General features: G+C 38.8%; 1 protein-coding gene across 2 annotated transcripts in view; it reads right to left on the bottom strand.

Annotated features, from left to right (window-relative positions):
- Khdrbs2 (KH RNA binding domain containing, signal transduction associated 2) overlaps positions 1-27,111 on the bottom strand; it is a 245,294-nt gene that overhangs the window by 15,806 nt on the left and 202,377 nt on the right. The window contains exons 8-10 of one of the 2 annotated variants that reach the window (XR_016539267.1): positions 15,874-15,932; positions 4,201-4,367; positions 2,214-2,274 (exon numbers count right to left, since the gene is read on the bottom strand). Coding sequence is in view for 1 of the 2 variants with exons in the window: in XM_090355443.1 (XP_090211569.1) it covers positions 4,270-4,367; positions 15,874-15,932 (157 nt within the window). In the remaining variant the exon portion in view is untranslated. Of the gene's footprint in view, positions 1-2,213; positions 2,275-3,458; positions 4,368-15,873; positions 15,933-27,111 lie in introns of those variants that run through there. The other variant, XM_090355443.1, reaches the window with a different exon arrangement.

The following is a 27,111-nucleotide window of genomic DNA, read 5'->3' as shown; positions in this document are numbered from 1 at the left end:
AGCCAGGAGTTTGTCCTAGCAGTAGAGTGCTGGCCTAGCATGCACAGCACTCTGGGTTCAATTCCTCGGTACTGCATATACTAAAAAAAGCCAGAAGTGGTGCTGTGGCTCAAGTGGTAGGGCAGAAAAGTCCCTGTGAGTCTCCTATCCACTAAAGTACTCAAAAAAGCTGGAAGTGGTGTTGTGGCTCTAGTGGTACAGCATCTTTGAGCACAAAAAGACCCAGGGACAATGCCCAGACCCTGAGCTGAAGCCCCAAGACTGGCAACCGGCCACCCCTCCACCACAACAAAAACACTTTGCTTGGTGCCCAAATGCTGGTGCTGGGTCTGCGGTGGTCAGAGGGTCTGCAGTGGAGAGGGTGCATGGCCTCTCCTGGAGAAGTGTGCAGAGTACCTGTGACTTAAAGCTGCAGAGGTTTTTGCAGGCGTGTCTTGCGTGAGGTGCTGTGGTGCTGGGGATGTCTGACCTATGGGAGAGGGTGGATGAGGTGCCACAGAGGATGCCTGTTTGGTGATGGTAGAAACCTTCCCCACTTCCCCTAGAGGGCTGTGCATGCATGTGTGTATACGTATTCATGTGTTGTGCATATATGTGTATCTACATGCATGTGTGACCACAGTCTCCCTCAGCCTGACATACTCTTGCTCTTCTCAGCATGGACCAGCTTTTATGACCTCTGCTTTGGACTGCAGCCTGCTTGCACTGTGTGGGAGGCTCTCTGTGACCTGCCTCCCAGGTTTGTTCTGAGTCCTTCAAGGATAAATGAGAAGCACAGAAGGTAGTTCTTTACAGAAAAACAAGAGGTAGAGACCACAGCAACACTCAGATATTGCCAATGGAAAAATGCCATGTGGATGAATGGATTCAGTACACCAAACTATTCCTGGTTGGATCTTCTTCCACTGCCCTATTGTATTAAACCTTCTGGATGAAAAAAAATACAGGAGAAATAATAAGCAGGATTACTACTCAAGTCTCTTTTTCCTTTCGCTTCATAAAACCAACTGGCTTAAAATAATCAAGTCAGATTTACAATATTAATGATGATTTTCAGAATTTCTCCCTGCAATTTTTATCTTTGACTCTGTAGGAATCAAAGTATATATGCTATTAAACAGTTACTTTTACAATAGGCATTCTGATGAGGTGCTTAGCAGTCTCCTTGGAGACATTCATTGTGAACTTGACTTCTATTCCACAGCAGCCTGCTACTTACTTTTCCCATCGGATTGGAACAACTCAGCACATACCCAGCCTGATACACTTGCTTTTCCAGGGTTGACTTTGTCTTTGTTTATGCACTTCGGTGCACTGACTTTCTTTTCTCTCAGATAGTTAAACTTTTCCAATTCCATGAATCAAAGACAGTTTGCCCACTCCCTTCCCTGAGAGCTGCACCTGTCTGCCACTGAAATGAGCTTCTTGCTCTTTGCACCAGGGCCATCATGTGGCTCCCTGCCCCTGTTGTTTTCCAGTCACTGTCCTAGTCCACTAGAGGAAATGTGAGCTAATCTTCATTCTGGACGTGCATGTTGCAGAAAGAGGACAAACTTGGGCTTTTAGCCTAGTGTCAAACATGGCCCCATGTCATCCCAAATCTCTCAGTGTCAGCATTTTATTGCCCTCCCACCCCTGTAGGACTTTTGTTCTGTAGTATAATGACTAATACCCTCAGCTCTTGTGTACAGAGGTCGTTTCAACTTCCAGTGGTGGTTGGTACATGATAACTATTTGCTAAACCAGATAAAATGGCAGATGAGAAAGGAGCTTATTGATTGCTCTGGTACAAGAAGTGGGAGAACACGGAGATACTTGGTTATTTTACTTGACTCTGATGGACAGGATATCGTTTGTGAAGGAGCTTTTCCATTTTTCTTAGCTAATGCCTGTGATTTCCTTAGCTGGTATGTACTGAGTGAAAACTTTAATATGTTTGTAGCATACAGGCAAATGAACCATAGCAAAGAAGATAGCTAATTAGTCACTGGTTCACATTCTATTTGACAAGCATGTGAATAAACTTAGAAAGCCTTGCCAGGTTAAAAAAAACATATCAGATCTTTATTTCAGTTCCTTAACAACAAGCTATACTTTTTTCAATATTTCCACAAGCAACCCTGAATGAGGCAGAGCTCACTTTAGAGCTTTGTGTCGTGTGTTTTCATGTCAGTAAGATTACCAACTTCAAAGAAAACAAAAAATAAGCTTACCATGATCTTTCTTACTCCATGACATCCATTATTCAATTATGTGTTCTTTGCTTGTAGATCCCTAAAATAGTGATAAAGAATAGGAAAATAAAATTAAATGCAACCGAATAGCATTCTGAGAAAGGCAAGTATTTACGAATTTAATTGAGGACAAACACACACTTCATAAAACTGTTTGCATGCAACTCCAGCTGCAAAAACTCAACAGCAGTATGCCCAGGCTGGTTAGCAGCAAAAAAGTAAACCGATCACATGACAAAAGCCACTATACACAAAAAACTATGTTTACAAAGTAACTGTTTTGGGATTCATCCCTACCATCAAGTATTTCTCTTTCTTTTTTTCCATCAAAATTTAGCTTACGTTTGATATTAGCAAGAGCTGCATTACTGTTATTGTTAATTTTAGTTCTGTTTATTGCCTTGAGGGTTATATATTGTAAAATAATTTTGTTGCCTCTAGTTAATGTTAATTAGTTGTTTTAGTAGCCTATAGACCTATTTGTTATGTTTTTGTAGGTTTACTTTTTTAACTATCAGGAACTTAATCACTGAGAATATTTAACATTACGGTTGCATAGGCAAAATTACAGAGTTGCTATTAGTGTTACCTGTTTAGTGTTTAGTCATCCTTTGAGTCGTGCAACATATTTCCTTAACAATCATCAGCCATCAAGTCTGATAGTCTCAAAAGAAATATCAGCCCTCTAAACTGCCTTCAAGGGCGGTGATATTTAGCACTGAAAATTACAAATAAAGTTTTTGAAGTTGAAGAGCAACAAGTGGCCAGTGACACTGATGATTTGTTTGTCAAAACAAATTGGTATAAACTACGCAAATGAAGTCACACACTCTTTTGAGTGAAAGCATCAAGTGAGTCTATGCAATGCTTACATGTTGGATGGGATATTTAATGTGCGGGGAAACTCAAAGGCTGAAGAACTAGGCATTTAGACAGTGGTAAGTGGTAATCTTACCTCTTTTTACTCCATTACTCTTTCTCACGAGAGACATGCTAATGCAAACAAGTCAATCAGAATTTGTGTTTAGCAAGATAAAGCTTATAGGATAGTTTAAAATCCATTTATTATTCTAAATCCATTCTTTCCATTAACATGTTATACATTAGTGTTTACTAACCATGATTCATGTAACAGTTTAGTTTGTTAACTTTTAAACTGTTTAACAACCATAAGTTATTAATACATTTTAAAGTATTACACAAATAGCTTAAAACAGGCTTGGGTTCATTTTTGTAATTTTTAAATAGAAAACATTTTAGGCATCTCTTGAAGAAGAAATAAAGCAGGCATTTAAAGCTAGAAAACAAGTAATTCCAAATTTAGTTTTTACAAACGTTTTCAGCTTTATTGACAAGTTATGGCAAACATATTTGACAAATTGTGGTTTCCTATTTAGAGAAGCGTAACATGGAACTTTATGTGTGTTTTTTTCTTTTTTTTTAAACAAATACAGGTTAAAACACTGAACAAATTCAGTTAGCTACAAACATACAGTAGCTACTCGTTTTTGACCCCATGAAAACAGCATTTAAAATTAATTTACAAACTTAATATTGAACATCTTCATCTAACTAACATATTAAAAGACAAGTTAAAACATCTTATCTACAACTTTATTATCAGCTAGTGCAAAGATCATATTACAGTATTTTATCAACCCTAAACAAAATTTCTGCTAGTTGGTTAAGACTCAAAATTTGTCAACAGATTCATGCTTTTTCTAAAAAAAGAAAAGGAAAAAGAAAGAATAAAAAAGTTTACACAGGACAATGAAAAATCACCAAGAGAATATCATCTTACTGAATGGTTTATAAACTATGCTTGCCAATGTCCTTTTCAGTTCATGGTGTAAAATAATATTAATGTCAATGCATGTCAGCAGCATAGAGGGAAATACAAGAAACATGGGCACAGTCCTAAGCAGTTGGCCCTAGTGTAGAAAATCAAACAAAAAAGGACTATTACTTGTCTTGTTGCTGTTCATATGGAGACCACGGGCTACGAACTGTCTTTGAGGTAGGGTCACGGAAACCTTCAATATCTACCGTAGGGGTGCTCCCGGTATCCTCCTCGGGCTGACCTGGGTGGCAGGGCCTTCAGGCTGGAGCGGGTGGCAGCCCATTCCTCTGGTGCTATGAACAAGAAAGTGACACACAGATGATTTCACAGGTGTCAAAGAAGCCACAGCAACCCAATAGTCAACCTAGGAAAAGAGAACAGCAAAGCTTAACACTGAAAGCTGAGGCCCTAATATTGTATCCACTTTATACTATCCAGAAAAACACCTGTACACACACACACACACACACACACACACACACACACACACACACTTGAAATTAAACTTTCATGGTATGTTTCAAGGCAAATTCAAGTCCATAGATGAATGCACAGTTGTCAAATATTAGATTTCCCTGCTACACACTAGAAAGAGGACTCAGTATGATTCATTCTTCATTGAATCATTTGACACAGAATTCTACAGTTGGAAATAGTAAACCAGTGGTCTGTAGCCCTCACTTAACTCAGGTTATATCAGACTCGTAAACAAATCCAAAATAACTACTGCTGGTTATCTGTCCCACAAACCAACAGACTGAACAACTGTGGGGAGGGGTCCAGAGGCTCCCCAGGGACACCGTGTGGTCCAGCACCGACACCCACAGGGCTGGGACAAAGACAGCAGAGAAGATTGTAAGTAGCAAAACAAGTATTACAAGCCTTACATTTGAAATTCGTAACTTAAGGGTAGGAATTGGAGGAACTGGAAAAGGAAGAAAAGAGTGACATTAAGATGCACCGTACTCATCACCTGATTTGTGGAACTGTAATCTCTTCCTACAGTTTTAATAATAAAAAAATACTTAGCAAATAATTTAAAAAATAGAAAAAGCTTAAGGTACTGAACACTACCCCAGGCAGCTGTGAGGAGGCGAGGAGCACTACCGTAGACAATTGAGGGAGGCAGGGAGAGAGAATACTCGCCCAGTATCTCAGAGCTCCATGCCAAGAGCTGGGCCTTCAAGCTGTCTAAGAACTAGCTCCCAGAGATTCCAGGGAAAATGAAAATGTCACTGGCATTTTCATAAAGCCAAGGAAAAGAATCTTCGGTATAGAAAAACAGCCAATAGCTAATCTATCCTGGGCACAGTGTACTTGTATGGGTATAGGTTTGGGGGATAATCTTCTTCGGGACTTGATGACAAAGAATGGATTATCTCTTCACTACTTGAGACACACTTATATTTATTTCAATACAGCATCACGGGATATAAAACAGAAGGAATATGGGAAATGTTCTTGTTGCTCAACATGCAGGTTAACCTAGGTCAGGGGTGGGAAAGCTGGCCTCTTAGCCATGCCTGGCTATTGTCTGTGATTGCTTTGTGTTCCACAGGCAAATTGGGTTAGATAGAATATTGCCTGCAGTATTTGTGGTCTGAGCTTGTGTAGAAAAGTCCTTCAAACACCTGCTCTAGTCAGTGCAGCCCTTTCAAAGAATGGCTGTGCAGATACTTCTGCTGTGGTCACTGGACTCCAGAAATGACTCCCAGTCAGCCACATTTCTTAACATAAACATTTTGGAGAAAAATTCTATGTATTTGCCTCATGGGAATTATGAAAAACTGCCTTTGAGGCACTAGAAAAGAGACTAGGAAGCTGGAACACAACTAGTCGGCCTCTGCAACACAATGCTTGCTAACGTCTGTGCAAGTCAAGAATGTGCCATGCTCTTGTCCTCCAGTGTGAAGCCCACCCCGATTTACAATTATGTTTATCAAAGAGGAAGCTATCACAGCTCACACTGCTGCTGTAGAGTTCAATGTGAGTTTAAGACATACTTTCATCATGGTCAAATAAAATCCTGAATTAATCAAAATCCATAGACTTTTTGAAATATAAATAAGGAGTTCGTAAAAAGGGAGCATAAACAATGAAAGGACTACTTTCTTAAAACTCCCAACTGCTTCAGTTCAACGTGGAAGGCAGGCCTGGCCAGCATCACAGGGAGAGTCCACCATGTGGCTCCAGCAGCCACCCCAGTGCGGGCAGAGTGGAGTGGCACACAGCATTGGGGAGAACAGGAAAGCAGAGGACTCCACTCCACCTGTGCCGTCCTGCTGCCCCTGCCCATCCTTGTGCTGGGCTACTCTGCTCCTCTTCGGCCTGGTGTATGTGGACATGAGGCCTCCACACAGGACCGGCCCTGGGGAGGACCCAGGCTGACCGAGGCCTTGGGGCGTGGCCCACAGCACCACCTGAGGAGTCTCTGGTATGGGGCTTGTACGAGCTACCCAAGCAGTACTTTGCATGTTGCTTTCCACTGCCACGTGCTACCATGTTACCCGGCCATCCCAGGGGCCATGGACAGACACAACAAAGCTGGCCCTTACTGTTCTGTTTCTGAGACTTCGGGTTACCATCTGAGGTAGGGGTGCAATAAGGAAGCTATATGATCAAGTCATCTGGATGATACAAAAAGATAAGGATTCTAAGTATCAGTCCTGTTCATGGGATGTTTTTAACAGCCTGTATTTGGAAGTGTGTTACTTCCCATTGAGTCATTCTTCAATAAGCAATGGAAGCTTTAATCAGTTTTTTTTAAAGGACAACATTTGTTGAAGTTTTTCCTTTACTCAAACTATACAGACTATAAAGACCCCTAGATGTATATTTTCTTATACATCCATGTGGGCAAGCTAAGTTTTCTTAGCTTTCTATTTTGTACTCTGTGTTTTATACTTATTGTTTTGGGCTACAGCTACAGCCTGTGGGGGTGCAGCATGTCCCAGCATGTGTGAGGTTGAGTGTGATCGTCAGTACGGAAAAAAAGAAAAGACAATTTCCTTCTGCACATTCTAAATATAAACCCAAATGATATGGAGTCTACTTTGCTGTGCATGACCTGTTCACATCATGATTCTGACAGTGAGCCACTCAGATTTCTTTGCCCCATAGTTAAAACGATGCACATTAACTTGCAAAAAGAAAAATGATAAAAAAAACAACCTTCCTATGGCTTCTTTTACTGTCTCAACAAGAGATGGATAACAACTATAGTTTTTTGTGCACTCTTCTCTGTTGAGTAAATTTCAGAGAAAGTCAAGTTTGAGGTTTAATTGTTCAATATACAATTGTTCAACAAGAGAAGAAATTAGGAAGGGGAAAAACAAGATGATTGGGAGGGGTAGGGGAGGGGAAGTGGGAGAAAAACATGGGAAAGGGTATCAATGTTCAAGAAGTAATGTACTCACAACCCGATGAATGTAACTGTAACCCCTCCATACATCACCACAACAAAATACAATTATATTTTCCATTACTTAAATTTGCAGCTTTTAAAAGTAGAGTAAAAATGATGGAGTCTATAATACAGTGATTGCTTACAGATACTCAGAGTTATGAAAGTGTCCTATGAATAACTTGTGTGTTACCTTCAAGAACGCCAATGCTAGCCCAGACTTGACACTCATCTTTTTAGTAGTCAGGAGACATTTTTCACAGAGGAGGCAAGAGTTCAAGAATAATTTAGCCTGGCCAGGCACTGGTGACTCACACCTGTAATCCTAGCTACTCAGGAGGCTGACATCTGAGGACTGTGGTTCAAAGCCAGCCCAGGCACAAAAGTCTGTGAGACTCTTATTTCCTATTAACCAACAGAAAACTGGCACTGTGGCTCCAGGGGTGGGCCAATAGCCTTGAGCTGAAGAGCTCAGGGACAGCGCCCAGGCCCAAGTTCAAGTCCCCCCCCAACCCCCCCCCCAAAATTCAGCCTGATTACAGTGGGAGAAATGACAATGATGAAAGTGCGGCTTATTTTTGTTGTCTATCCCAGGTCTATGTCTAGGAAACCTATGGCCACTCATGGTCACAGCAGGAAACTTTTAAATTGAACCCTGATGGTGGGCTAGTTCTCATCTCCAAAGATTTTGACACAAAGAGTGGGGGTGACACTAGATAAATGGGTCTTTTTGAAGTATACTAGGGCAATCTAAAATATGTAGAAGCAGTTTCCAGTTTTCCAAAATGCTGAATTTAGGAGTATACAATTCAAATGAAACTCACCTAAAACTAGCCATCCATGAAGTGAACTAGGGAGGAGCAGCTATTTTCAATTGTATCACGCAACAAGATAGGCTTTTGTTGTCATAACTAATTAGATTAGATATCCATCTAATTGCAACCTCTGTCATAATAGAAAATTAGCTGGCTTAAACTAGTTGTAAAAAGATGTTGAAATCATAAGTTCACTAGATTCTTTTAGTTTCAATTAAAATAAAGTTTAAAAATATATTAGAATTAATAACTCAAAGTAATACATTTTTTCAGTAAACTATCATAAAATGAACTTTGAAATTAATATATGCCAAGTCAAATGAATTGTTTGCATAAATGTTTTCTTAAATAACATATAATTCTTGTAATATTAGACAACTAATCTCCATTTGTAAAAACAATTTTCTCAAGGTGTATATATATTTTCCATTAAAAAAAGAAAAATCAGTCTATAGTCACTGGGTTGGTGTGACTGCACTGGCTTCAGTTTCCTGTGTTGCTTTCAAAGATTAATCAATGCAGACTTACATTCATACCGGGAAAACAATCACACTAGGTCCTCAACACAAAATGAGTGTGATCATGTTCTGCAATTCACTTGAAGTGAGGCACTCAAATGTCCTAGAGTACATTGCAAGAATGCTTTCTGCTTTCATTCATTTCAATATAGTATGTTAATGTCACCTTGCCTCTACCCAGATGCCACCTAAATTTCTGCTAGAAAATGTATTCCTATTTAGCTTTTCAATTCCTAGATTAACTACATTCCAATAAACAGCTCCTCCCTCTGAGGAGATAACGTTACTGTTCATTTTTGGCTGCCAGTCTCAGGGAGAATGCAAGGGCTTCTGTTGTCAAGCTTTGTTAAGCTAAGCTAGCATAAGCTCTTGTGTCTAGAATGTATCCTGCTATAAACTATTCAAATTGCCCAAAACAATTTTGGTAATTCATTAGAATGTGTGTGTGTGTGTGTGTGTGTGTGTGTGTGTGTGTGTGTGTACATTTTTGGCAGTCCTGAGGCTTGAACTCAGGGTGTGAGCACTGTCCTTGCACTTTCTCAAGGCTAGAGCTCTACCACTTGAGCCTCAGCACCACTTCTGGCCTTTTCTATGTATGTGGTACTGAGGAATGGAACCTGGGTTTTCATGCATGCTAGGCAAGCACTCTACCAGTAGGCCAAACTCGCAGCCCCACGAAATATTTTTTTAAAGTAGAAGTTGATTTGAAATTCCTGTAGCTAAAATATTCATTTGTAAATTACTTTTTATATTTTTTAAAATAATGTTTTAATAAACTCTAATAGAATTCTATTTAATAACTTTATTTATTTACTTGGTGGCATGGTACTTGGTATTGAACTCAGGGCCTATTCACTGGTGCTGAGCTTCTTTTCCTCAAGGTTAGTGCTCTATCACTTGAATCACAGCTCCACTTCTGGCTTTTTTGGTGCTTAATTGGAGATAAGAAGCTCCTAGACTTTCTTGCCTGGGCTGGCTTTGAACTGTGATCCTCAGGTCTCAGCTTCCAGATAATTGGATTACAGGTATGAGCCACTGGTGCCTGGGTCTATTTAATTATTTTTAAATTTTTATATTTGAAACCAGCTAAAAGTAAGTTTAAATAAATAACTTTCACAAAGTTTATTTTTAATTTTTATTTTTTTTCCAGCCCTGGGCCTTGAACTCAGGGCCTGGGCACTTTCTGTGGGCTTTCTTAAGGCTAGAGGTCTACCCTTTGCGCCTCAGAACCTCTTCTGGCTTTTTTTCTATGTATGTGGTAACAAGGAATCGAACCTGGATCTTCGTGAATGCCAGGCAAGCACTCTACCACTAGGCCAAACTCCTGGCCCATAAAGTTTATTTTTACAAAAATAATTTTTGGAGGTGATACTGTTCAAAAAGAAATGTAGTCATAGCTGGGCCCCAGTGGCTCACATCTGTAATCCTAGCTATTGAGGAGGGTGAGATGTGAGGATCATGGCTCAAAGCAAACACTGGGCATGAAAATCTGTGAACTCTTACCTCCAATTAACCACCAGAAAACAGGAAGTAGCACTGTGGCTCAAGTGGCAGAGCGCTAGCCTTTGGCTAAAGAGTTCCGGGACAGTGCTCAGGCCTAGAGTTCAAACCCTATGACCACAACCACTACCAACAACAAAGAAATGCACTCATTGCCTGACTTATGTAACTATAACTCTTTTGTACATCACCTTTTCAATAACAAAAAAGGCAAAACAGCATGTATAATAAACTATGTTTTGCAAAAGGAAGAAGTTTTCATAAATATTCATGTATCATTAAAAAATAAAAATATATTTTATCATTTAAAATAAATTTATGATCAGAAATGTAATGTTGCATATTAAATAAAATGATTTAATACCAATTACCTATTTAATACAAATCAATATATTACATATAAAATATTTACAACTATATTACATTATAATATTTAATATTTGCATTGTTGTAAGGAGACTCACTTAAAATTTAATATTAAACTGCTTGTAGAGATCTTAAGTTATTTAATTGAGAAGATGCCTAAAAGGATATATGATTTTCTTTTTTTCATATATTTTTTATTATAATTAATAGAAGGGTTACAAGAGTATCAATGTATTTGAAGTAATGCACCTTCCATCTGGCGAATGTAATATAATATATGATTTTCTTTAAAAAATTTTTTGATTGTATTTTATTGTCAGGATAATGTATAGAGGGGTTACAGTTACATTTGTCAGGTAATGGGTGCATTACTTCTCAAACCTTCTCATGTTTTTGTCCTCCTTCCCCTCCCTACCGTCTCCCAATCATCTTGTTTCCCCCTTCCTTTCTCCATTTAAATAAACAAATAAGCATATATACAATACACCAGGTAATAAAATCAGATACAGTAACCACATAAGAGGGAAAAAAAGAAATAACTTCACATAGTACATTATGAAAAACAATCACAAAGATAAACCTCTTGTTTCCATATCCTAGAGTTCATTTCCCTTAGTCTCATTATATGATTTTCTTGAAGTCAGCATATTGACTATTTCACAAATAAAATATGGGCCTAAAAGAGACAGATACAATGTCAGTCTGGTGATTGAGTGCAATATGCTAAAATGACAGCTAGGGGCAGTGGCTCCCAGATGTGATCCCAGCTACTGCAGAGGATGAGGCAGGAAGATGACTTGAACCTGGAGGTTCAAGACCAGACTGGGCAACACAGAGATATCTTGTCTCAAACACAAAATGATTTATTGAAAACTGCTAATGAAGTGAACTTATAAACACTGATGTAACACATACATTCCTTAGCTTGATTTAGTCATTACACAAATGTTTATAGCTTAGATTATACACATGATGAAGTCCATCAACCCACAAAATTGCAATGTATTAAGATTCAGAATAACATGCCAGATTGAAGACCTGGATTTTTCTTCTTGTTAGAACCGATTTCTGATATATTTTAAACTGTCTGTGACTGTTCTGAATGCATGGGCCCATATTCTTTGTGGAGAATGCTGCTTTCCTAATGCCTCCATTTCTTTCTACAATCTGAGCAGGGGGAAAGCATGCAGGATGAATCTGTACACACATCTATGGAAGTTTATGAGATAGCCAGGAAGCTGAGAATGGGAACTATTTCTTTTATAAATACAAATTCAGTCCATTGAAATTCATTATCTAGTCAATATGGAGGGTATATAAAATTAATAAAACATCAATCTGCATGTGATTGACAGGGCCCTCAAATCTGAGTATTTACATCCTATTATCAACCTAGCACCTGCTGTCTAAACTTCCTAAGCATCACACAATACCTAATACTAAAACATGACTGCCATGATGTAGACTAACTTGCTTAATCTTCATGAAGACAATGCTGAGCTCTTACTAATTGTCCATTGATTTCATTCTTGATCTACAGTCCATGTATACCATAACATCAGAATTCTCAGAATGTAATTTGAATGCTCATATAGGTTGCCATGCAAGTACTGTACCTCGTGCTGTGCAATAAAGAGTGTAACTCCTTCCTAAAGAGGTAGAATGCTTAGTTCTGGCAACACAGGTGAAATATATATATACACATATATAATGCACATGTGTAGATATACATATATAATATTACATATTATATAATATCATATGTGTATTATACAATATATATTATATATGCAGATTATATATGCCCATATAATGCCCATATATAAATGTTTATAAATATATAAAATAATGTAATATATATATATATATGTATACATTTATTTAACTATTTTCTCAAGGTATAATTTCATCTTTTATATAGGAAAATGTATATACAGAAAATGTATATATTTATGTAGGAAAATGTACAAAAATAACTTATGGAGTATTTTTCAGGTAGTCAGATCTATGCTTAGGCTTCTAAATGCTTGCGATGAGAATAAGTCATTCCAGGTGTCCACTGAGGACACCATGGGCTTACCCGCTCACAACTGTGATCCTTCATTCAGAGGCACATTTTGAACTCAGATGAGCCACTTCAAGCTAGGGGATTCAGGGGAAGAGTCAGAGGCCCTGGGTGGCTGGCTTGTGGGGAGCTTTGGTCCTGGACTCCTCACTGGACTCCACTGAGCTCGACTTCACTGTGCATGCTTCCCCACCTCAATGTGCGCTGAAACAGCTCACAACGTATCTCTCAGATTCTCCTGCTTCCAGCTCTAGAACAGTAACCCCAATCCCAACCATGGGAGCCTCTAAGACCTGTCCTGCAAAATGGTGCTTGTCACGGGACATCAAGAAGTAACTTCGGATCAGAAAACAGAGCAGGTTAGCCCATCAACACTGTCAAACATTCCTTTAAACTTACGCTTCTCAATAATAGTTTAAAACCTGTAATGGAAATGGAAAAACCTCCCATGCTCCTGGACTGGAAGAATTAACATCATGAAAATGGCAATCTTGCCAAGGGCTAGCCACAAATTCAATGCAATACCCATCAACATGCCAGTGTCATTCTTTAAGGAAACAGGAGAAGCAATCCAAAATTTCATATGGAATAATAAAAGACCCCGTATAGCAAAAACAATTCTTAGCAGAAAGAACAGCATAGAAGGAATTTCAATATTAAACTTTAGACTGTATTACAAAGCTATAGTACCCAAAACAGCTTGGTACTGGAACAAGAACAGGCCCGAAGACCAATGGAATAGAACTGAGGACCCAGATATTAAACCACAGACCTATGGCCACCTAAATTTTGATAAGGGAGCCAAAAAAAAACAGAATGGAAGAAAGGAAGCCTCTTCAACAAGCGTGCTGGCAGAACCGGTTAAGCACTGACCTTGGATTTCTCAAGGCTAGAGCTCTACCACTACCACTTGAACCTTAGCACCACTTCTGGTTTTTCTTTTTTCTATGTATGTGGTACTGAGGAACTAAACCCGGTCTTCGTGCATGCTAGGCAAGCACTCTACCACTAAGACAAACTCCCAGCCCCAACAATGATTTTATATTCTAAAAAGCTGAATTAGAGAAAGAAACAGGTTGTGTCTTACTCCTCTACTAACTTTAGTAACTAAGTAAACCGACATAGACACTGCTTGCTGCGGCGCCCGGCACCCCTGACCAGCAGGGAAGAACGGACACCACCCGAGGATCCTTCTTGTATCACGCTTTATTGAAGAGCAACTTGATTGAAGGGAGAGCTGAAGCAGAGGGGCGCTGGGCAGGGAAGTACAATTGCTTATATAAGCCCAAGGAACACGGGGCTCTTTACCATTGGCTGCTCTGTTGCCAGGGCCATTTTAAAACTCCAGATTGGTCAGGCCTTTAACGTCATACGCACAGGCTCAGTGGGACGAGTAAAGGATCTGCACTCACATACCAAATAAGGAGAACTAAGAAGTTGTTTACAAGGAGCGAGGCAGGAAACAGGCGCCATCTTGTAATGGCGGCCGCTCCGGCTCCCCACAGCTTGCAACAGCAGGAGTGGTGCCCTGTGTCTGAGAATATGGATGTGCCAGGTCTCCTCAGCCCACTGGCCTCTGTGCGGCTCTGCAGAAACCTGGGTGTGGGATGCTAGGGATTTATGACTAAACATCTTCTGATGCCTCTAATATTCTCCTAATGTGGGAAGAAGACATAAAGAACCAAGTTAAACCTGTGGCTTCTGTAGTAGTTCACCAATTGAGCCAGACCTGTGGAAACTTGTCCATCCATTTTTTTTTTTCTGAGAAATTTCTGAAACTAGCTGAGTATTTTTTAGCAACATGTTCATCTCCCTTGCAACCTCAGTTCAGCCAGAGTTTATTTGTGCTGACGAAGCTTTGAGCCACAGTGCCACTTCTGGTTTTTTGGTGGTTAACTGGAGGTAAGGAGTCTCATGGACTTCAGTGCCCGGGCTGGCTTTGAACCCTGATCCTCAGATCTCAGCCTCCTGAGTGGCTAGGATGACAGGTGTGAGCCAAGAGCTCAGCTCATCATCAGCTTTTGACTGGTCTTCCTGGTGGTTTGTTTTTCTTCTTCTCCTCAGTTTAGGGCTCTGGTTATACAGAGGAGAGGACACCTCTCACCCTTCCCTCCCTTCCCACCTCTGCACTTGCCCTTCTCCATCCCAACACAGTCATTTCTACATAACGTGGAGCCCAAACACACTGGCAACCAACACTCTCATGACATCCCTGTGGAGAGCACAGTGTGACTTTAGCATAATTTTGACAAAAACCTCCAAACTGTAAACATTTAAGGGAGCATCATCTTCTGAGGTGGTAGACAGTCATTGTTGTACACATTTTAAGGAAACATACTATTTATGCTATTGATACTACAGTATTATACTGATACTAAATGATACACTATAATGATTTATATGTCATAAACACTCAACAGATCATAGCTGGATAAAATTATGACCCCTTTAAGTGATATTTTTAATTAAAGAACAGATTTTTAAAACTAACTCATTTTATTGAAACGTGTGTTACTGACTTAATTTTTACACGCCAATCATTATTTGGTACCCAGAAAGCTGTTTCAGAATAATAGTTTCTGGGACTGAGAGTTTGGCCTAGTCATAGAGTGCTTGCCTAGCATGCACAAAGACCTGGGTTCAATTCTTTGGTACCACATATATAGAAAAGGCCGGAAATGATAATGTGGCTCAAGCGGCAGAGCTCTAGCCTTGAGAAAGCCCACGGACAGTGCTCAGGCCCTGAGTTCAAGCCCCAGAACTGACAAGAAGAAAGAGTAATAGTTTTTGTGCCTGCATATCTGATGATGATGGTGACAGCGGAGACACAATCAATGGTCACACAGCTCTGTCACACAATGAGCACAAAGAAACCAAGGAAACGTTATCCAGCATGCTCGATGTCTTTGCGAATGTGATCGAAGACTGTGATTAACTGCTTTTGAAGTTTTGATCAAAATTGATCTGTACAATTTTCTGGCACTGACTCTGTAAGTTAAACCTCACCCTGGAATTCCATAAATCAATTCAGCCTGGACTTCTGCGAACACAGGGGGAGAAAGCTGGAAGTAATCTTGGGCTGTCAGGGACTGATGGCTCTGATCTCAGCATGCAGTAAAGAAGTGATCTTACCATAGCTGTCGTAGGCATCCTCACTCACTCCATGACCATAGTCATAGTACTCAGGCATGCTGCAACAGAGGAGACAGGAGTCAGTGTCACTGAAGCCAGGAGAAGCGACCAGAAACTCACAGGGAATCTGAAGACAAATTGTCTGCTAAGGTAACTCCCCAGGAACCCCAAGGTGCAAGATACAACCCTAAAGAAATATTCAGTGATCCAAGTACAGGTTACTGGCAAGAGCAGTGTGAAAACTTTCATGCTTCTTCAGTACAAGTAGAAAGATCCCAGTGCAGGGTTGGCTGGGCTTTAAATAAAACTCTATTGCAAACACAACCAATGCAAAAAAAAAGGGCTGGAGGGGCATGGCTCAAGTGGCAGAGCAACTGTTTAGCCAGGTTGAGGACCTGAGTTCAATCCCTAGTACCAAAAAAGAAGTGAAAGGAACACTGAAACACCTTCCCAGTATTTGTGTATACTTCATGAACATGTAACATTCACGTTTAACACACATTTCACTAAAGACATTCACATTTTTAATAAGTACTGGAAAGGTCCTTGCCCTCCATTTCTTACCCAGAGGGGACACAACTCTTCCTCTGTCCCTCTTGAAGGCCTCATTGCGATTGGCAATGAACTCTGACCTAACAGAGCCCTTGCTACCTACCTAACTTATGCTAGGACCACTGTTTTTTTTGCATGAATTTACAGAGCATTCTTGGGAAGAGCCACCCGCTTCCTTCCCCTGAGAGTCCCTCCTTAGGCCTCTGAGGAGGACCATGCAGTGAGGCTGCTGCTTCCGCTGTGTCACTGACAGCTGTGCAGAGATCCTGACCTTGGACACGGACCTGGGCCTTAGAACACCATGCGACACTCCCCATTTCCTCTAAGCACCTCACTTGCCTTATGAGCTCACTCAGGGCCTCTGAGGTCACTTCACTGTGTTTATCTTCTCCACCAGCACCTTCTCATCTTCCCGCTTCCTGGAGAGCACTGGGCCTTGGCTGGTAGACATTTCTCTTTTCCATTCACGCTCCCAATGCAATTTCATCTAATGCTATGGTTTCTTTTCTTTTCTCCTCTGATGACTTCCAGATTATATTCTACCCCTGGCACTTTCCTGGTCTTATGTTTGAAACTGCCTAGTTACATTTCCATTTGGATGTCAAACTAAACACATCCAAATACAAATAACAACTCCCCGGCCCAGTCCTTTTCCATTTGTAGTCTTCTCAGCCATATCTGAGGGAACAATTCATGCCCAAATCATGGAATCCTCTTTTCTCTCATGCTTAATCTTTGGTTCTAACAGATTTTTTTTCATTTCTACTTGCAAAATATGTTCACAATTTTAGCACATCTGAACATTTCTGCTGCTACAACTACAGCTAAAGTGATCATTACATACATGTAACATCCTTCTAACTGGTATTTGTGTCCTGTTTTATCTGCTATTATTCACGTCAGTCAAAGCTAATTTTGTAGATGTAAGTTAAATCATCTGAGTTCTATACTCAAAACTCACCATGGGCTTCTGAAGTCCTTTTGATAAAGTGAAAATTCTTGCTTTGTCTACACAATGTTTCCTTTAGCCCCCCTCTTCCTTTAGTACAGGGCAGGTAGGGTTCGCGATGTTCCCCGAGACTGGCAGTCATCATGTCAGACCTCACATTTGCGTTCCCACTGCCTGGAAGACACCAGCTGTCCATTCTCTCATTCTCTCAGAGGTCACCCGAAGGCCTCTGGTCATGCCTGGTACATGCAGGCATCTTAGTATTCACCCATCAAAGCCACATGGGTACTACGCAAACACATGTATACATATTTATATACCTATTTTGTGGCTGTTCTCAACTTTCAGAATGTCTTATATATAACCTCAGTTTCACTTTCATTCACTTGCATTCACTTGATATAATTGACATTTGACATGAATGATGTTTAATAAATAGCTACAAAACAAAAGAATGAGAGCTGTTCATAGGAAGACTAGCTGCCATTTAAATGAAAAGGTTCATGTGACATAGGCATGATTTGTAGAAATATACTATAAAGAAGTAAAAGTTAGCATGTGGGTAAGAATTCATGTATTTTTTAGTCTTAGAGATCTGAAAGTGTTTATATCTCAAAAAGTTCCTTAGTTTGAAGTTAGATGTCAATTACTATCTAATGTACGGATCTTCACTTATGATCTCATGATTTGCTAACTGCTTTGTTTCTGTTTTAGCGTTACGGAGTGAACCTACAGCTTGTCTACAGTAGGTCAGAGCTTTATCACTGAGCTGCATCCACAGTGCCAAATTCCTCTTAAGGATAAGAGTATGACAAGAAAGTGGCTAAATACTAAATGCCAAACTGTACCATCGGATGACACGGCAACAATGCTACAAAGGCAGGGAAGGCTGAAGTGCCTAAGCTGCCAGGCTCTGTGACTCTAACCCAGTGATGTATTGGTATGTAAGTACCTGTAATAAAATCTCCGTACATTAGAAATCAAAAGGTAAGAAGAGAGCAATGTGACCATCTTTACCTTCTGGGACACAGTTTATAATGCCCTAACTTAAATGATTGTGCAATGATGAGCCATGATAGCTCAAGGCATTTACATATAGATCATCTAGTGAAAATGTATAGTAATATATTTTCCTCTAATCCTTCCTGAGATCATAGAAGGTTAATGCCACTGACCTGTGGCTGGATATGTACATCTTCTTCTACATATGTGCCTTAACAGGAATGATTTAATCCAATCTGGAATACTGACACTCATGCAGCCAATTGCTAATAGCTGTTACATTAATGCCTTAGAAGATGTGGGGTGGTAGTCATGAGAAATGATTAATAAGCAGTGTGAATGAGGAAGGCCGGCAGTGGTGATATCTTACTCTTGTCACCATCCATAACGTTCCCATGAGCAATCCCCTGATTATAGTCTTCCGTAGTGTGTTCTATGCAGGCTATTGGGTAGTATTGCTGCATTTCTCACCAGAGTTTAAATTTTTAATTGAGGACTAGAAGGAGAGCAGGAGTGTGATCTCAATGGAGCTGTGGCAGTCCTCTACTGCAAGTGACAGGGGATTTCAATGTTCAGAAGTATACAAAGGAGAAGTGGGACACATAAGACATTTGCCAAGGAGCTGATACTGATGACAATAACAATGGATCTGTAGGACAGCTTTCTTTGCTTAACCAGTATCAATTTTTGGCTTTCAAATAAGAAACGTTTCACTTGGATAAATGGCTGTGCAAGTTGTAGATACGCTGCTCAGCACGCCTCCAGCTAGTAGTGCCCTATGACTGGATGTGGGCAGAGGTGAGTGTGGCAACCAAGGTAATTCTCAAGTTCAGGGCAAATCCCTCAACGTGAACTTCTTTTCCTTCACCTACTTAGTGATCACCTGACACTGAACTTGCACATGAAGAAGATGCCTTAGGAGTCAGGGGCGGCTCCACAGGAGCCTCTGTGTCAAATCTCAGGAAGGAGATTCCCTCTTCACTAACTCAAATCCTATGAGCAGTAAGGAAAGCTTCCATATCGCTTGAGAAACTGAGCATCATCTCTCTGCCCCCTTTACAAGTTTTGTTGAAAAAATAATTCCCAGAATGATCTGAGGGCTCCACACATGTTCCCGCAGGAAGGACAGAACTCGTGAGGTCCTCGCAGCTTTCTTCCACCGCTCTTCAGGGATTCACATCTGCTCCTTCTGATGGCTAATCCCCAGGGCTCCCTCTTAGGTGAAAGTTACCAACTTGATTCCTAGGTTAGAAAAGCTTTACCTGCACAACATCTGTGCTGGAAAACCTACTTGTAAGTAGGGTTCAAAAAAGGATTTACACAGAAACCAGTCCTATCTCAGCTTCCTCATTTTTCTTAATAGATGCTCTCATTTTCCTTATTTCAGGGAATACAGAGTAATGGTATAAAGACCACTACACCGAAGCAACAAAAGAAAAAAAACCCAAAAACTTAGTGGTGACAGAAGGACCATCTTCTACAATAAGAAACATTACAAGAGACTGATATGGTCTCACTGAAATTACTGTCTGGTGGGAACGCAAACAAGGTTGAGAGTTACTTATTCATTTCACTTATAAAACTAAGTATGTAGGTATTACTAGGAAAGAAGGAACAGAAGAGCTTTATACATAGGGGTTTAAGGCAGGGAACTGAAAAGAAGCAGGAGTTAGCTGCTCCAGAGCTCAGGGATCACTCAGGAGAAAGAGGTGGGCTGCAACACATTTCCACAGAACATCAGCTTAGCCCCTGTGGATTTTTTTTTTGGCTTACTTGATTTTTAGAAGCCATGAAGGATGTAAGATGGGGCAGTACTAGGATTTGAGTTTATGCCTTGTTCTTGCTAGGTGAGCACTGTACCACATGAGCCAGCCTCTTGGTCAAATTTTTTTCCCCAGCTGCTTGGACCCCAGAGTGTGTCTGTGCCACCACGTGGCAGGTACATATCACCAATGCTTGGCTTCTGTGCTGAGACAGGGTCATGAGCACGTGGTTATCTAGGCTGACCTGCATCCACAAACCTCATACATAGTGGAGGCTACAGGCATGTTCTACAGGCTTATTTCACTGTATTTTAAACAAATCCCTCTGTTAGACTTGTCTCTCCTTTTCACTGACGTACCATCAGTATCCAGCACAGTTCTGAACATGTGGCAGACACCCAACAAATACTGACTGACTGAATAGACAAGGAATGCTTGTAAAAGGAACAGCTTGCATAACTGTTCTCTCCCATGTGCCTTCACAATTATAGCTCTTCTATAACCAGGAACCTTTCAATTACATTAATATGTATGAGAAAATTTGCATTTTAAGATAAATTATTTGGGAACATAATTCACAGTTTATTTCATATCACTAGATGCCAGAACTTGTAGTTTAAACTGTTAAATGTGTTTATATATTGCTTTGCCAAGATTAAAAGGCAAACAAAAGATAAAAGATGATAATTCTGGACTAATTTCAATCAGTAATGTTCAAAAGAACATTTTGGAAGATTTGGTGGATGTTGAAAGCAGTAGATAAAAAGTCTGATATTTAAGGGCCTGGAGTTTGGCCTAGTGGTAGAATGCTTGCCTAGCATGCACGAAGAAATAGTGTTATGGCTCAAGTGGTAGACCCCTAGTCTTGAGAAAGTCCAGGGACAGTGCTCAGGCCCTGAGTTCAAGCCCCAGCACTGGTTAAAAAAAGTGATATTTTGGAGGCCCCAACTCAAATGTCTGATGATGATAAAGAAAAAGTACTACCTTAGTTGTCCAGCTAATGTCTTAATACTATCTTCTGTAAATGACAAAACCACATTAAGTGCTAGTCCTTCACTGATTTCCTACCTCACATTCCTTCTAACACCTAACTTTTAGAATTTTAGAACTGAAAGAAGAAGAAAATGGGGGAATCTTAAATGGGAATTAAAGCTGACCCTTAGCCACAAGTGATGAAGAACAGAAGGTAGGGAAGCTGAGACACTTTCCCAGGTGTCTGAGCACCACAGTAATAGATTTTTAGATTGTTTTGTACCTTTCATGGGATTACAAAGCCTTAACCTTGATTTGCCTAGAGAATTGTGACTTCATAAAAGTCATTAGGGAAAGAGGGCAAATAAAGTCAAAATAGAACAAAGAACTGAATGAGAAAGGGGGAGAAACTTATCTAGAAGAGGAGAAGGGTGCGGAAGAAGAATGATGGAGTCATGATTCTGATCAGGACATGTGAACATAAATGAACATGCTAAAATTAATAGATATTAATACAATGCTTAAATCAGTCAGTATCTATCAAATATCAGTACTATTCTGGAATTACAAGGCGGAAGAGATGGATTAATATTTTTTCCAGACATGTTGGAATAAATACTTGAAGTGTTGTACAGTAAGCCAGAATAGTTGAATACTGTAAATACTTTTGGCCACTTTCTCTTGACTAAACCAAGAAAATTTAGTCAGAAACATGTGTTTGCATTGTCTGAGTGCTAGGACATACAACAAACAAAGGTTGCTTGTTCAGAGCTCACATGTGAAATTACAAGCAAGCAGATGTGTAAGAATTTCCAGGTAGAAAAATCTCCTTTATTTTGCAGACAAGCAGGTAATTGAATCATCTAAGTTATCCTTACGGATATCAGAAATAAGTATTTACATATATTATATCTAATTTTGTTGAGAACTCACCATCATCAAACTTACATTGTCACCAAATAAAACTTAGGATGGAAATAAATCATGTCAAATCTTTAAATAATATGTATCATTTTACATATCTCAAGAAATAAGATGAATGTTGGAAAAATGAAGTTCTCTTAATTTTGTCTGTTCAAAAGTTGAAAATTTGATCATTTTGTGTGCTAAAAATATTAAGTAAAATAAATGTATTTAGATGCATATGTTCCAAGTTGGGGGGTATGTGTTCTGTGCTCAAATAGTACAATTTTCACAGAGTTCTAAATCTTGAAATTCATTCTAGATTCCATAAACAGTTTTTTGAATATTTTGGAATCTTAGAACTTTAATACATATTCATTCATTATATTCAACTATGTTATATAAAAAGGCACTGAAATCTCTACCACAAGGCTGTTTTCTGGCATGTATGCTGACTGGAAATAAATAGAGCATAAATTTATGTTTTCCAAAGTCAATTGGTAAACTAAATATATTCAATTTTGATTGAAATAGAGGTAGGCAAGTAGATAAAAAAAATTTCTGCAGTGGTATTTTTGTGTGGTTTGTGTTGAGAAAGCTAAAGATATAAATCTTCTACTCAGAGCTATTCATAGAAACAGAAGAAAAGTCCACTGACTCAAGAGTGGAGAATATTGAGTTCTCCATTCTGATTTATTTGTTGAAAAATTCATATTTCTTAAAACATGTATATAATATAGAACCCAGGAAAAATAGAATCTTTGAACTTAAAATTGAGAGTTACTATTTTCTATTTTTATGAATATGCCATTTTGGGCAAATTATTTACTTTCCTGAACTTCCAGTGTCCTCATCTACTATTAATAGATGATTCTCCAATCAGCAAAGGCATAGGCACAAGATCTTTTGCTTTCATATTCATAAAGGTTGCAAAGCTGAGAAGATCTCATCTTGAAATATTCTTAATAATTAGCTATACATTTCTTCTCAAGTTTCAGTTGATGGTATTTAATGTTCACAGGATGAAGTAAGGGCTGGTTATTCATAAGGGAAGTTTAAAGAGGAATATTTTTTATGTTTGTAGATTAAAGATCAAGAAAGATGGTCTACATGAGGCTCTCACGGAATTAGGACAAGCATTGACAGGATGCCCTTTATAGAAAACTATTGAGAGGCTACCCCATGTCTCAAGTAAGGAGAAATATACATGTCCATGCCTTTGTTTTCTGGATTTAACACTTCACTTATTTCTTCAATTACTTCCTTTATGAAGGCATGCTTTTATCATTTATTTTCAGTTTATCTTGTATCTTTTGCTGACTTTCACCCTTATTATATAATTTTACAATAAAAACATTAATTTTCTGTTTTGTGGTTTAGAATTATCACTGGAAAGCAGCAATTATTTTCTAAAAAAATCAGACTTTCCACTGATTGATTAATTAGACTCAGTGGCACATAATGTTATTAAATGAACTGTTACTGACTTTGGTGCAAAAACATGAAAGCTAGTGAATCCTAGTTTGAAATAGGTACAATTTTAACCTTGTTCACAGATTTCTTTGGTTAAGTTATAACTCATGAGTTTCAGCAGGATTTCCATGATGCAAACATTACCATAATTTCTGATTATTACAGTATTTTAATGGAGGAAACTTTGAGATTGAATTCATAGCTGCAAATTATACTGTGGCTATGAATTAATAGAGATTTATATTCTTCCCATTCAGATCACAAATGGAGTCTTACCTGTCCTGCATAATGTTCTAAAACCACCTGCTACTTACTGAAGCATTATTTTTATACACCAGACTCTGGAAATTTAAACCAATATAACACAGTTTGGAAAAAGAATATGTGCATTTATAACAATGATTCTGGTTTTATACAATTTGTCTTCATGTGAGGTACACTTCAACTTCTTCATAAGTAAAAGCACAGCAATGCTTAATGACAGGCAAACATTACAACAGTGTGGAACTACTAAGGATGGGCAGGAATTAGAACAGTGGCTACGGGCTTGCTGAACTGCCAAGCTGCAGGCTTTGAACAGGGCTGTATTTTCCAGTCACTCTTTCCTCTAGATCTCAGATCATGGAGGGTAATTACAAACTCAGAGCACAGGTCTTCTTCCTGACCACATCCATGTCTAAGCCTGTTTGGTATCGCCCAACATGGTAGAGTGAGTCCTTTCATAACTCCCAGATGGCAGTGCTAATCTGTCAGAATAATGGCCAGCATCTACTAAAGACCTGCCCAGCCTTGCAGGCAAGGTATCAGCCCCTTCTCCTTTACAAGGCTTTGCTATGCAGAATGACTCTTCTGGCTCCATCGTTACTAAGTTCCCATCTCTTGCTCTAGCTATGCAATGGTTCGGTTCTTACCAAGCCAAGTTTGAGTATCACACAATACTGCACTGAAATGTGGACACCCAGGCCCTTCTTTAGGCTCTGGTTCTACTGTCCACAGCAGAGCACAAATATTTCTAATTTCATTAGCAGTGATTTTAATGAAGAAGTGCAGAATTATACTTCATAGAAACAACTCAAAGGAACACTAGCTGAATAAGTAAAGATTATGTTTTGCTTCTGTACAGATCCAGAACATTGACATTCAGTGAATATGTGCTGACTAAAGGAACAAATAGACTTAAAATAGCACACAATTTGTATGTGAATAATTTGGAAGCTGTCTAGCAGGACAGCCAGGAAAGATTCATAGCTATGTTTATAACTCCTATCATGGAATTTTAATTAGCAATCAATGTCAATTGAAAGGTTGACAGCAAGCCTTGTCCTTGACACAGTTTTACCCCAAATTTTCTTGAATAGTACTTGAACAGAAAAATAAATTCAATTGCTAGAAAGTATAACTACTTTGAAGAATTATGCTAGTTTTAATTTTAATGAGTTTGAAATGTAAAAGGTCTAAAATATTTTTAATTAGGTTTCTAAAATAACCAAGTAACAAAATCCTAACCTGGATAGGAAGTTATCTATAGCTATTTATACTTCATTTAGTATTTGTACATTTAAACACATTAAAGCTGATATGTATTTTTTCACCTTTGCATTATGGAATTCACAACCTAAGAACTTTATTTATGTTCTAAAATATAAACAATTCTGAATATAAAACATTTGGACCAAAGTACTGAAGATATAGGACTGTTAGACATTCTCTTGCCAGCATCTAGCAAATAGCAAGGAGCTTTGAGTCAATAAGATACTGATGACATTATGAAGGAAATTCTAATTATGGAGAATGAAAGTCGCCAATTTCTTCTTTTGATTCTATCCCTTATCTATTCTAGAAAACATCTGTAATTCTATTCCTTTCCCTTCCTTCCTCTTTCCCTCTCTTCTCTTTCCCCTTTTCTCCCTCAATCTGGCCTTAGCATTGGGATTTTCACCATCAGGGTCTTTGATCACTTAAGATGATGTAAGCCTTCTCACTTCAGAAGCTCTGGCTCTGTATGGTTTGGTTGGCCTAAAAGGTTCTTACTGCTGAGTGTTATCAGGATCCTCATCCTTGTTAGTACTGAACTAATCTGGTGAGAAAACATGGCTGATACACTGACCTGTCTGATGTCTATCAATGGTTAAGCAGGTTTTAGTTAACAAATGAGATACTTAGGTCCTTTAGGATATTCACTATTCATGTGACTAAGGAAATAGATTTTCTAGATCTTATTAATTATGAAAATTATTTTGGTAGGGCAATTTCTTATCATTGAGATTAACTTTTTTAAGTTTGGCAAGGTGGCTCTTGCTTGCATTCTCAGCTACTTAGGAATATGAGCTTGGGAGGGTATGTACTTCAAAGGCCACCTAGGACAAAAGACTGCATCTCAACTAATGGCTAGGTAGCTGACACATGTCTGTTATAATGACACAGGCCTGTTATATCATCTATATGAGAAGTATAAGCAGGAAAAATGCAGATCAAGCTGATCTAGGCATAAATGTGAGAGCTATTAAAAAAATAACTGAGTGAAAATGCTGTAAGACCTTGAGTTCAAACCTCAATACTACCAATACTAGCCATACACCCCAGTATACCCATATACCCCAATACTGCCATAAATAGAGACGATTCTTACTTGAATTGATGAAAACTGACAACTATATTGAATATGCAATAAATAATTTGACAAAACACTCGATTTCCTTTCTAAATCTAATGGAAGTAATCCTAAGCACAAAACATAAAAACATCATATGAAACTAAAAGTTAGACTAAAACAAATTGTGTGAATCATGAGGTATATTCTCATTATGTTGCAGTAAAATTAGAATATGGAATATACTGTTCATACATCCATAGGTCTGTGGGTGACATGAAAACAGCACTAATTTGTATATTAACTGTTTCAAACACATGGAATCCAATAACACTGTGAATTCAATCTCATCCCTAACTCTAGCACTGAGACAGGAGAGAAATGAGTTACAAAGATATTGAGCTCATGCATACTGAATGGTTCCACTTATCTGAGTGAACAGGACAAGCTGTTATACACTTAACAACATATATTTTTATTCAATTATTTGATAGAATTATGTTTTACAGTTAAGTTTTCCTTAGAAGGATATCTCTAGACTTGTCATCATTTACAATGACTTACATAAAACTTTTTTTAATTAATTATTTTTTTGTGGGTCACGGGGCTTGAACTTGGACTGGGTGTTATCCCTGAGCTCTTCAGCTCAAAGCTACCATCTGACCTTGAGCCAAGCCCCACTTCCTGTTTTCTAAAGGTTAATTGGAGCTAAGAGTCTCAGGTCCTTTTGTGCCTCCTGAGTAGCTAGGATTACAGGCATGAACCACCACACCTGGCTCTTACATAAAACTTATAACCTAAGCACAATGCTAATTAATGTCAGTGTTTTTTTTTATAAAACAAGAACTTTCTGAAGAACAGCCAGATGACTCCTACATTCTTACTATATTGAATGTGTACTCTCTCTGTTATGTTCAAGTAGATAGCAGAAAAGTGTTAAATTGATTAGCTGATTCAGAATTAATGTCCAATGTTGTGGATTTAGCAGATGTGGGCTTGAATGTAATACTTACTATTGGAATAAATTGGATTAG

The sequence above is a fragment of the Megascapheus bottae genome, chromosome 22 (genome assembly GCF_031878675.1).
Source record: "Megascapheus bottae isolate mThoBot1 chromosome 22, mThoBot2.hap1, whole genome shotgun sequence".
Lineage (NCBI taxonomy): Eukaryota > Metazoa > Chordata > Mammalia > Rodentia > Geomyidae > Megascapheus > Megascapheus bottae.
Note: the sequence above shows the minus strand (reverse complement) of the source record. Positions and strands in the feature narration are given on the sequence as shown.